Raw genomic sequence first — 13250 nt, 5'->3', positions numbered from 1 at the left:
TTAAGTGAAGGGATGGATGAATGAATGAATGAATGAATGAATGAATGAATGCCAATTCCCAGATTAAAACCTTCCAGTGGTTTCCTATTGCATTTGGAACAAAATCCAAAATCTTCATCCTAGCATGTGAGTCCCTGAACAATCTGGGCCCTGTCCACCTCTGCAACTCTGTTCTATGCCATACTTATCCTTTGCTCCTATAAAAATTAATAAAGGGAAACCTCACTAATGTAGAGCTGGGAGGCTAGAAGGGGGGCACTATACCACTCAATGCCAATTACAGGAAGAACTGTCAATTACAGACCCCAACAGAAGAATCATCCACAGGAAGGAATGATCACTTACAGGCCCCAAAAGAAAAAGAGGTATATGAATCTTCTAGAAGCTGATTCCCTCTGCAACTCAGCCAATGAGGAACGATCATCAGCCTGAACTCTTGCTTTTCTCCAATGGACTTTCATTCAAAACAGCCCCTCCCAACTTCCTTGGTCTTATCCATAAAACAATGTTCCTCTCCTCTGTTGGACATGCCTATGGTTTTACCATAGATAGCATGTCCTGAATTGTAATGCTCTGCTATTCCTGAATAAACCAATGTTTGCTGGCAAAATATTTATTCTTAAAGTTAACACTTCTTTGCACCATCTTTCAGTTCCCAAATAACACAGCCTTAAGGCCTGTGCGCTTGCTTTCCTCTGTACCTGGGGTCCCCTTTTTACCCCTTCCTTTGAATTGTGAGCTCCTTCTCCTCATTCAAATCTCAGATCACATGTCACCTCCTCAGAGAGGCCATCCTTGACCCCTTCACACCCAACACTCTATCACTCCTTATAGGAATCAGACTGTGAAATTTCAGACGCTATGAAATTGATTTACTTCTTATTGCTTATTTCTTACTAAGGGAAGCTGGAGTGGTTTAATAGTGACCTCTCAATTACTGTCTTCTCTGAGGCTAACACCTGGAAGAACATCCATGACTGCCATAACATAGTCCTAGGGGTTGTGTCAGAAACAACATGGTGCCAGTGGTCTGACATGTTTCAGGACACTGAGCATGTCTTCCTAGGGTGCTTTACTTGTATTCATGACTGATCTTGGCTGAGGAGAAACTTCCAGTATGTAAGCTGTAAGAATTTTTGCCTCTGGATCTCAGAGTATATTATTTAACATGATGAAAATAGTTCAGTACTTTGGAGAAAATTACAAAATGGAATAATCTACTGGAATTGAAGGAAATATATTAGACTCCTTGCTTAAGCTTCAGGGTCTGTGGCTAAAATTGTTCTAAATGAGAATTTCTCCTGATTCATTAATTCACATAATTAGAATTACTAGAATTAGATAATTAGAATCATTATTATTATTATCAGAGTGTCACATGAGAGTTCCAGGGGCTCACAAGATGGGCAGGGAGCTAGGGTAACCTCTTAGGATAGAAAGAACAAGGAGAAAGGCCTCAGTGACAAGTTAATTCCTCCTGTCTTTCCTGTTAATTTTATTCTTATCTGTTGTCATTTGACTCAGGTGTTATGATGTGAGGCGTGTGTAGAGAGAGGAGCTAAACATGGGAGAGAACTTTGCAGAAGCAAAGGACTTACTGGGTCTGGGGACTTTCTCTTTCTTGAATAAACTTTGCTTAGAATGTTTATTTGGAGCAACTGCAGAAAAAACCATTGCCCTAATCCAATGCTGTTAAGTGCACAACCCAAGGTCATAAAACTCCAAGATCATGTCAGGCAGATCTGTCTTTTTCTCATCTTGAAGCTGCTCCAAAACCTTAATGGGCTATAACTACTGAGAAAAGACAAAAGGAAATGTGTTAATAATTCCTAAGCCCTGTATCATAGCAAGTCTTTCTCATCAGGTCTGCAAACTGTATTTTTTACATGAGGCATGTGCCATGTAAATGGATCTGTATGTGCTAGGGCATTTCACTCTTCCTGAAGACTGCCTGAAGTTTATCTAAAAATGACCATCAGATAACCCCATAGCTTGGGAAAACACAGCTGATAATATAGCTTACAACTTCAGAGCATCAGTATCTTTATGTCATTGAATAACAGAAGGGTTTTACAATGCATTATCACAAAGACCACAAGGAGGCTTCAAGACTCAGATATGTTGCTACCTCATGTTGTAATCTGAGACAAGTCACATCTAATCCATTTGGAGCCTCAGTTTCCTTATTTGTTGTCACTACCCAAATCTCAATTTACCTCACATAGAAATTCACTGTGGCCTCATACCTCCATGTCCTTGGACCTCCTCGGACGGGAAGGCTCCCCCTCCTCTTCACTTGGTTATTTCCTCCTGCTCCATTCACCTGGGAGCTGCTGGACTCCCAGTGCTCATCTGCACTCTGTGTTTCCCTCTCTCAGAACACAAATACACTGGAGTGTGACTATCTCCTTGGTCATCTGTTCCACTGGAAGGCAGAAACTGTTTTTGTTTGTTTGTTTGTTTTTTTCATTTCCAGCCTCACCAGTGCCTGGTAGAGTGCCTGACCAAAAGAATGTATGTAGAACATGTTTGTTGAACGAATGAATGAATTTGAAAATCAGTGACACGGTGCAGTGGATCTTCATGATGCTTGGAGTTTTTATAGTTGAATGAGTCTGAGATCAGGTTGGAGAAGGGGAAGAATTGATGCTAAAATATTTAGGGAAACAGGATAGGAAGCACTTCCATTGAGTCCTAACACCTGGACTTACTGCATTATCAGGATTTAGAGCAAGCACTCCTAATAGGCTTTTGATCTGTTTTAAGACTTCAGTAAAAGCTCTTGCACCTGACTAGTGAAAATCTTTTTTTTTTTTTTTTGTAAATCAGAAAGGTTTGTAAATCACCTTTGAGTAGGGTAAGAATGCCAGCCACTAGACGCTGGGGAAGATCCAAGGACCTCTCATGGTCCTCTGCATCCTGATGCCTCCTGAACATTGAAAAGAGGTAGACATGCAAAGGTTTCACTTTTGCCACGCAGGATGGGGTGGTACAAGGTGGGGTGGGGACACTCCTGTTACCATTCTGGCCTGTCACCTGGGTACAGGAGAACCCTTTGAATTTGAGAGGATATACAGTTTAACACCCCGCCTTGGGTCACAGTAAGAGAATTTTCAAGTTGACAGAGATCAGAGCTTAGTGAATTCTGAACTTTTTTATTCTAATGAACCTCTAGGTTTAAAAAATAAAACTGTATGCAGAACTTCAACAAAGTAAAAAGACAAAAAATGACCCTGCTGAGGTTGAAGGAAAAGGAAGAGTATCCTCTTTTTTTTTTTTTAGGTTTCCTCTCACTGCCCATGTCCCCCTAAAGACTCTGAAGTGCACCCCGGCCCCCCTTCATTGTACAGACTTGGAGCTGGGACGAGGAATGTGCAATGCCCTGTTCCTGGTGGCCCAGCTGGTCTGGGAAGGACAGGCACAGTGCTCTCTCTGTGATGCCTCCAGAGACCCGGAAGTCCACGTGGGAAGCTAACTAGAAGCAGACAGCACCTCCCTCTCTGCTCTGAATGGTGGAGCCACATGAGGATTTCCCTGTTCCAGTGTGTTATCCTTACCTCTCCCCTCAAACGAAGAAAGAAACACTTTACAAGACAAAGCTGATAGGACTTCTGGGGAAATCCCAGATCTCAACCTTAGTACCATGAGCACAAGACTGAAAAAGTTGTATATTAATTAAATCCGGTTAAACTGAGCCTTAAAGGGACCCTATAGTAAAATATTTTGAATACAGATTGGCATTCCTTTAATATTCAGATTGCCATATCCTGAGTTTTCCCAAGGCAGGGAACACTGACCGGATCCCTTACCTGTCCCGGAAGACGGGGGCGTGACAGACTCCGGGCTGTCATCTTCAGGCTCTGAGACGGTGACCGTGGGGACTGTGTCAGGACTTGGTTTCAGACAGATATCTTGCTTCTCGGGGGTCTTCTCTTGGGTCGCGGTTTCAACAGAAGGCTCAATTTCAGTCAGCGTGATTTTGACAGGGGCAGTGATCAGAGGAGCACTGTGCTGTTCTTCAGAGAGATCATCTATGTAGGGTGCAAATGTTGATTCTTCAAATAAAGGGTCCTTGAGGATTTTTCCCTCCACAGCAACTGGTTTCTCTGGTTCACCGGCCTCTTCAGATTTTGTTGAGATATCAGTGTCCTTATTCTTAAAGTCCAAGCCTTTCTCTTCCAACGTGGGGTGACATTGCTTCTGATATTTCACCTCCTCCGGCCTGGTTATGTCAATGTATTTATAGGCTTCTGCTTTCATCTGGTCCAGGGGATCTGCTAAGATCTTGTTCACTTCAGTGGACTCTGCTGGAGTCATCTCAATTCCCGAATCAGAACTAAATAAGCCACGAGGCTCCGTCCCAGGCACATCTGGTAAGGAGGGCCCAGGGGTACTCAACTCCTCAGGGCTATCGGAAGTGGTGACCTGGCCATTTTCCTTCTGAAGAATTCCCGTGAAATATGTAGAATCCTCCCGAGGTGGGTAACAGATGTTGGAAATCAGAGACGTGTAACACGATCCTTCCCCATCTTTCAATGCTGTTGAAAAGGTATGATCCATGGCACTGGAGACATCTGCCATACCTATGAATCAAAACAGCAGCAGACAGTGAGTGGGCGTCTGGCTTCGGTTCCCTGTCCTGTGGAGACATGGCTTCCTTTCCCCTGAAGCCCTGGGAGTTCCCTCGGAGCACACTCATGTTTGTTTTCCTTGTCTCCCTCCCAGGCCCGCGGCACTTGTGTTTTCCTGGTGGCAGAGCACACAGGTCCACATGAGCGGCCACACCCAGAGTAGTTGGGGACAGATCCCAGAGGAATAGAAAGCTGATGTTTCAAAATCTACTATCTCAATATACAGTGACTTGGTCCTTCTTGGTATTTTTCAGCAGAGGCCCTCTTTGTATCTCAACTATTAATGACTCTTTAAATATAGCTGGAAAGGTAGGCTAATTCAGGTTTGTAGATGCAACAATGGGATAGCCGAGTCGGGAGAGGGGCTGCTCTTGGAGACTCAGAGAGCTGGGAAAGGGTTCAAGAGACCCTCTGGCCTGGCCCTTTCAGTCAGGGACACCTGCTTCACCTGGACGGATGCTGTCTCTTCTCTTTTTAAAGGTCCTCAGCTAACGGGACTCCTAGTTTTCCAGTGGCCTCATACCAAAGTGGTATCACTTTAATAAGCGCTTCCCTATTTCTGCAGTTTTCTCATTTTGTTTTCCTCCTCATTCACCCACCCACTGCCCATTTTCTACCTTCCAGGGATATTCAAAATAACCCACTGGGAATTTCTTGGTTCCACTGGTGGTGTTAAGGGCAAAACAAGTTTCTAAAGTTTGAGTCTATGCAATGTTTTCTCTTGGCCTTTATTCTACTCATAAACCAGCCCCAAAATTCACTAATAGCAAGCAGAAGAGGGCAGCCCTCTATAATTTTTCTTTGCTATAAAATGCTGCCAGAGGGGAAAAAAAACTAACATTTATTGAGGCTTTATCTTGTTTATTCTCAAAACTCTTTTATAAACTAAGCCCCACACTCTCAACCCATCACACACATACACACACACAAACACACACGAAGCCCTTAGGACACACTCAAAGAGTATTCCAGGGCATCAATCCATAAAAGTAAAAAAAAAAGTAGTAGCAGTAATATAATAATATTAATAGCTAATATCTGCGTGTTTGCCATGCATCAGAGATAATTCCAAGCTTTTAATTAGTATTTACTCATTTAGTCATCAAGCAATCCTAGAAAATGGGTGCTATCATTAGCCACATTTTACAGACAAGGAAATCCCAGCCAGGATTCAAACCCAAGAAGTTTCAAAGTCAGTAAACATGCCCTAACACCCTCTGCACCTCCTTAAATCAGTTTGTGAAGTTTTCTTCAAAGGAATTTTGACACTTCTCCAAAGAAGACATACAAATGGCTAACAGACATATGAAAAAATGTTCATCATCATTAGCCATCAGGGAAATTCAAATCAAAACCACACTGAGATACCACCTTACATCAGTTAGAATGGCAAAAATTGACAAGGCAAGAAACAACAAATGTTGGAGAGGTTGTGGAGAAAGGGGAACCCTCGTACACTGTTGGTGGGAATGCAAGTTGGTACAGCCACTTTGGAAAACTGTGTGGAAGTTCCTCAAAAAGTTAAAAATAGAGCTACCCTATGACCCAGCAATTGCCCTACTGGGTATTTACCCCAAAGACACAGATGTAGTGAAAAGAAGGGCCATATGCACCCAGTGTTCATAGCAGCAATGTCCACAATAGCCAAACTGTGGAAAGAGCTGAGATGCCCTTCAACAGATGAATGGATAAAGAAGATGTGGTCCATATATACACTGGAATATTACTCAGCCATCAGAAAGGATGAATACCCAGCTTTTGCATGAACATGGATGGGACTGGAGGAGATTATGCTAAGTGAAATAAGTCAAGCAGAGAAAGTCAATTATCATCTGGTTTCACTTATTTGTGGAACATAAGGAATAGCTGGAGGACATTAGGAGAAGGAAGGGAAAAATGAGGGGGGGGATTGGAGGGAGAGATGAACCATGAGAGACTACGGACTCTGAGAGACAAACTGAGGGTGTTAGAGGGGAGGGGGTGGGGGGATGGGTTAGCCTGGTGATGGGTATTAAGGAGGGCACGTACTGCATGGAGCACTGGGTGTTAAATGAAAACAAAGAATCATGGAACACTACATCAAAAACTAATGATGTAATGTATGGTGACCAACATAACTTACTAAAATAAAATTAAAAAAAAAAGGTGCAGGTGGGGGCAGGATTTTACAGATGGGCAGATTTTTTTTTTTTACATTATGCAAATCAACTGCAACCTCACTGACTGCAGGTGACCTCTGTTTGGTGCGTCTACAGGGGCTGGGAGCTATGTTGGATTGTGTTAGGCCTAGGTGACAAGGTGACACAGTGATGGCACTTGCCTCCTGTGATATTGTAATATCTAATAAATATATATTTGAGCTTCAAAAAAAAAAAGGAATTTTGAATCAGTTTTATTACAAATAAACTTGGCTTTTGTTTTCTCCTAGCTCTCTTCTTGGTGACTCAACCCACTGGTCATCTATGGGGAATGGAAAAGCATACCACCTCTAGCCCCTTCCACCTTGGCACCTGCTGTTTTCCTTCCCTGGAGCTCTCTTCCCCCAGATACCTGCCCACCTCACTCCTTCACCACCAAGTCTGCTCAAATGTCACCCTCTTAAGTAAGATGACCCCGACCACTCTCTCCAAGTGCGACCGGCCCTCCCCTCCCTACTCTCTGGCAATCCCGTGCTCTCCTACCCTTCTCTCTACCTTTTCTTTTTCCCATAACTCCTGTCTCTCCTTCTACAATACCACTTAATTAACCAATTTATTTATTACCTATTTATTGATTGTTGAGGTATGTTCTATGAGGGCAGGAATCTGAATATTTTGTCCACTAAGGCAGCCCAACACCTAGAACAGGGCCTGGCACACAATGAGTGCTCAAATACTTGCCAAATAAAAGAAGGTATTTTGAAGTTTAGAATAAAACACAGATAACAGGATTGTGTGAGAAAACAGGTTGGAAGTATTTTAAAGCTTCTTTCATGGTATGGGCTCAGTCCACAGGTAGAGCTCACTAGAGGCAGGGTAATCAGTCCATTTTTTTAAACTGAGCCAAATACCCTTAAATACCCTCAAAGTTTCTCTAAGTTCTAACTTACTGAAATGTGTATACATTATATAGTGCTTATCAGATAGAACTTGTGAAAACAAAAAGCCCTTCCAGACAGTAAATTATGTGTCCTGTGGGACTGTTAGAACAGAGAAGCCAAGCTGAGCCTCAAGGCTCAGGAAAGCCAATTAATTCTTGTCAGGGCTTCCTGCAGAGCTGGCAGATGTGAGAGCTGAGGCAGGGGAGCAAAAGCCAGTTGCCCCAGGTTGGAACCAATATTGTTACATTGTTAAATACAAATCCACCAAATAAAAGTGCTTTCCTTGTCCGGGCTAGAAATGACTACTTTCTTTATATAACTAGGGATTACTTGGAACGTCTGACTTCCTCATTCTCTCTGGCTGTTTCCCTGTCATCTAGAAGTCTGATTTGTGTGGAGGCAGGTGTACCTTGAGAGTTAACGTATGGACCCAGGGATGCTCTCTCTGGAGACAGCTGGACCAGAGGGCACAGTAAATTCAGTTACCTGGATGCATTAAAAATGGGATTGAACTTTAAATTTTCAATTTGCAAGGAATTTTTCTGTAATGTACTTACAATAAAAAACTGAAGGATTCACAGGCTTCTATTTCTAGCCAGAAGCTAAGTGGAAGAAGAATGAAAACAAGCCAAGACTATTGTCATTGGAGCACATGTGTGGATATAATCAGGCTTTTGTGTCCACCCATGTCAGGTCAGAAATACTAATCATGAGCTAGACAAATTCAGTAATTTCATCAAGGGTGGGTGTTTTGTTTTATTTTATATCTTTAATTCTCTGGCAGTACTAAAGAATGAGATGGTAAAGATGACTTGCAGAAGATGGTCTTACATTCCCCAAAGAAAGTTTCAAGATGTTAAAGTTTCCCATATGAAAAAAGTTTCTCAGATCCTTTAGTTCTTAAACTCTGACTCATCCTCCCAGAATTGAGCTCCTTGGATTGGTGGCCTACAACTTAATTTTGAATTCTGGTTCTACCACTATCAGTTGGGAGACTGTGGAAACCTCTCTGTGCGTCAGTTTATTCATTTTGAAAATGGGGGCAGGAATGGCTCCTCTTGGATCGGGCTGTTACAAGGATTAAATGACATAAGGCACTTAGTTCTTCGCCTGGCACATAGCACGCCCTCAATAAATGAGAGCTATGGATTTTATTATTACCTCTATTTTCCAAAGAGGATACTAGCCATTTCCAACACATTCCCACCTGTCTATTAGTTTGGTACTTTATCCATAATGAGGTGCAATCAGGGTCTTTTAGGCAAGGAGTTAAATCTAGCCAAACCATACACATGTTGCACTCTGGGGTCTGCCTTAGATGTTAAAGTCCCCGGAGTGCAAGGCCATGGCTGTCTGCACAGCATCACGAGCAGGTGGTTGCTTCTTAAGTACTTTCTAGGGATGGAACGGACATAGATCCATGGACATGGTGATGACTGACCTGAATGTGAAAAGTTGAAACTTACCAAGACAATAGACAGAAAAGGAACAGAAGTATTCCGTGTCCATGGATGAGCTTTCTCCCTTGTGGATGGAGCTCATTCTGACTCCTCGAGGTGAAGAGAAGGGGTATAGGGCTTAAGATGATGCCTTATAATTCAGTAAAGCTCCCCTTACTGCTTTGAAATGGAAACAGAGAATGCCAGAAAGAAAGACTGATTATACCAAAAGGTTTTCTCAGCACAGAGGTGGATATGCTCCATTAGAGAAATCTGGTTTACCTTCCTCCCGGGATTAAAAACAAAACAAAACAGAAAACACCAATTATTGTTTGAATAGAGCCCATATTTACAGATATAGGGGACATTAGTCCCATTAAATTGAGAAATATATTTTTAAAAGGGGGGGACAATAAAAAAAATCTGGAATGTCAGTGGGGGTGGGGAGAGAGATACACATTAAAATTCAAGAATTAGAGGCCAGAAGCAGTGACCTGGAATGAATCTGCATTCATTTTCCCCACAATTGCTTGCCCTTAGGCTGCCTGTGTGATGGATGGCTGTAGCCTGCAGAGTTTAGGCTGTAAGGCTTTTTCCCTGAAACTCCCACTCATCTTTTCTGAGTGCTGAGATATCAGCAGGCCCACAGGATGGAGGCTGTGACACATTAGACAACAGAGCCATTTATGAGGGATGAATATACCAGGGAGGCTCCAGGAGCCTCTATGTCACCTAGAAAACATTCTCCTCAAATTAAGTGGTCTGTGATTTAACATGAAAAATGGGTGTTGAAAAATCCAGGTATACCCATTCTTTATAATTTTATCTATGTGATTATTTAATAAAGTTAAAAAAAAAAAAGAAAGCAAAAGAAAGAAAAATGAGCCTGTGTTCTCCAGCAAAAGACTCTAAGCCAAAGCTGGTGGCAAGTTTGGGGGTTTAAGAATATGAGTAACTACTCTTTCTTTCCCCAATTTCCTGCCTTATTTAAAGCTTCCTGTCAGAATAATAGATTTAGCTGTTGAGATTGCAAAATTAATGTTTAATAAAAAATGACTCAGCAAGGGTTTGTTTTTTTTGTGGGTGACTCCCCCCGCCCCCCCCCCCCCCCCCCCCCCCCCCCCCCCACCCCCGCGCCCATATGAAAAGCTAGGACTTGAACTGCTTGTGGAATTTTCACTTTAGCAGAAAATTCTGTTAGAGGAAAAAACCTGGCCTGGCAGACAAACCACTGTCTAAGTTTCTCTGACAGTTCTCAGCAGTGCCTTGGAAAGCACAAAGTCACAGAGCACCAAGATGGAATGGGAGTAGAAATTCTGAGGAGCTTGGAAATGTGGGATATAGTTTGCCTGCTGTCCAAAGGTAAAAATGGGATTCTATGACCTTCTTTGGGGGACAATCATTTTTGGGAGGAGAGGGGAGGTAAATATTTGTAATTCACTTAGATCTTAAGAAAAAGTCCTTCAAACCCTACATAGACTTCCCATTTCCTTTTTAAACAGCTTTATTGATTATGTGAAATATATTCACAAACCATAAAATTCCCTCGTAAAGTGTGGAGTCCAGCAGTTTTTGTATATTCACAGAGTTACACAACCATCAACACTATCAGTTCTACCCACCTAATTCAGAGGCATTCTACCCTGATGCTTTCAATACAGAGAAAGCTCTCAGCTACCCCTGCCATGCAAAGAATTACCTGTGGGACATAAACAAAGAGCAATTCCATCCTATTTATCATTTGTTGATAGAATATTGCTCTCTGATTTCCAAAGAGGAAAATAATTGGTTTTGGTCACCTGACTTCAATGCTATGTATACATGGATAGTAGGAGAAAAAAAGGTATACTATAAATTTGTGTGTACATTAATGTTTCGTTTGCTCTCCCCCCCCCCCATGTAGAATCATCTAGCTGATCCCCATAGTTCCTTTTACATGATCTTTCTCCCTTACTTCCCATTCCATGGCTACCTTTTCAGCTGGACTCTAACCACCTTCCCCTTGAATGACTGATAGGTTCCTAAGTGTCTGGCTTCCAGGCTCACCTCTTCTGTGTTCCACCCTGCACATGGCTACCATATGACTCTCCCTAAAACACTATTTTCATATGTCACTTCTCTATTCCAAAGTCTCTGGTGGCTGTTTCTCTACCCATCCATTCGCTTAGAATTCAGGATCCTCTTCAATGAGGTCCCAGTCTGCCTTGATGGTTTTATTTCTGAGCCTGCTCAGGAAACACACTTGATCAAGCCCACAAACATGAGATTTTCAGCTTCTACAGCCTTTACTCAACCCTTCCCTTCAGGAAAGGCTCTTTTACTCCTCCCCAAATCCAATTAAAGTCATGGATGATGTCTCATCTCCTCTAGGAAGTCTCCCCCTACTTCCCCACCTCTCAGTGCTTTCTTCCTCATCCCCACTCCAAGGGCCATGACCATTTATTTAGAGCTCATTGGCTTTTCTGCCTTTGTTGTCAGCTATCTTTTTCTGCATACTTGTGGAAAACCATGTCTTATACTTCATATCCCTGAGTTCCTAGTGCTTTGCATATAGTACACACTCAGTAATTACTGACTGGATGACTACCTCCATATTACCACCCGATTGAGTCACATTCAAGAGCTCTTAGAATGAGCTTTACCATCAATCATGTATTACTCCAATTTAAAACTTACTGAACACTTAACCATTGCGAAGCACCAAAATGAAGGACATTCCTATGATTGTGTAGGCTTAGTAACCTACTGTGTCACAAACATTCACCATGAAACCATTGTTTGTAAATAGGAGTTCAGGCCCCCCCTGGATGCTTATGGCAGTGATGCTAGAGGGGATCATAACTGGAGCAGGGAGGTCCCATACGGGGCCCGGACCTTTAATATATCCTGATTTATCTTTCTGATCAGGCATGGTATCATCAGAAAAAAATAAATAAGGATCAAAATGGTTCTCTGAGGGGCACCTGGGTGGCTCAGTCAGTTAAGCGACTGACTCTTGATTTCAGCTCAGGTCATAATCTCAGGGTCATGAGATCAAACCCCACCCCACCCCCACCAACTTTTGGGCTCCATGCTCCACGCTCAGCGGGGAGTCTGCTTAAGATTCTCTCCCTCTCCCTTTGCCCCTCCTCACCTTGAGAGTGCACTCTCTCTCTCAAAACTAAAAAAAGGGGGGGGGGTGGCTTCTTTGAAGTCATCTAATTCCAGGATCTCATCCACAAGATTAAGATTGACCATTTCCCAACTTTAGTTTGAATATTTGCATTGATGGCACCTCACTGCTTACTGTGCAAACCTAATTATTAGTAAGTGTTGTAGTTAAGAGCCTATGCCCTGGGGTGAAGTGCAGGACTTTGAATACTGACTCCACCATTACCAGGTTGTGTAAACAGGAGCAGATTTCCTAATGCCTTCGTGCTTCAGTTTCATCTATTAACCCAATAATTACCACTTCCTAGGATTTTTGCAAAGACTAAAGGAGATATTGGAATCAAAGCGCTAAGCATCATGCTGATACACATGAAGGACTCATTATTGTTTTTAAAATTTAACTTAAATATACCTCCCTATTGCTTTCAACCTTCAGTCCCAGGTTTGTTTTCATATTCTATTAGTGGAAACAGACTCCTCAAATAATTAGTAAACAATATGGCATATAAAGAGCTAATCCCCCTAAAATACAGTGAGTTCCTAGAAACCAAGAAGAAAAAGCCATCAATCCATTTACTTAATAATAGACAAAAGACAAGAATAAACACTTTGCATGGAAAAGTCAGTATAAATAACCCCAGAACATAAAAATGCAAGTTAAAACAACCCCAAAAATAACATTTCCCCATTTTTCAGACTGGGTAAAACTCAAAAACTGTTGGGCTATACACTCTTTAGTGAGACTGGGGGAAACCAGCATTCTCATCCAAAGCACAGCCTGGTAGGATTTGTGTGATATGTTCCTGGGGAGGGGAATTTGGCAGTGTCTAGCCACATTATAAATTCATTTACTCTTTGAATCAGCACTCTTACAGAAATTATTCTATAGACATACTTGCACATGCTTATTTATTTTTTTAAATAACCCTCTTTTATTTATTTTTAACTTTT

The 13250-nt window shown here is 42.1% G+C and overlaps 1 protein-coding gene across 3 annotated transcripts in view; it reads right to left on the bottom strand.

Annotated features, from left to right (window-relative positions):
- RTN1 (reticulon 1) overlaps window positions 1-13250 on the bottom strand; it is a 215647-nt gene that overhangs the window by 90562 nt on the left and 111835 nt on the right. For all 3 annotated transcript variants that reach the window (XM_035727868.1, XM_035727871.1, XM_035727869.1), the window contains exon 2: window positions 3810-4583. In XM_035727868.1, coding sequence (XP_035583761.1) covers window positions 3810-4583 — 774 coding nt within the window. The remainder of the gene's footprint in view (window positions 1-3809; window positions 4584-13250) is intronic.

The sequence above is a fragment of the Zalophus californianus genome, chromosome 6, assembly GCF_009762305.2.
Source record: "Zalophus californianus isolate mZalCal1 chromosome 6, mZalCal1.pri.v2, whole genome shotgun sequence".
Classification (NCBI taxonomy): Eukaryota; Metazoa; Chordata; class Mammalia; order Carnivora; family Otariidae; genus Zalophus; species Zalophus californianus.
This window is presented reverse-complemented; position numbering and strand designations above follow the sequence as displayed.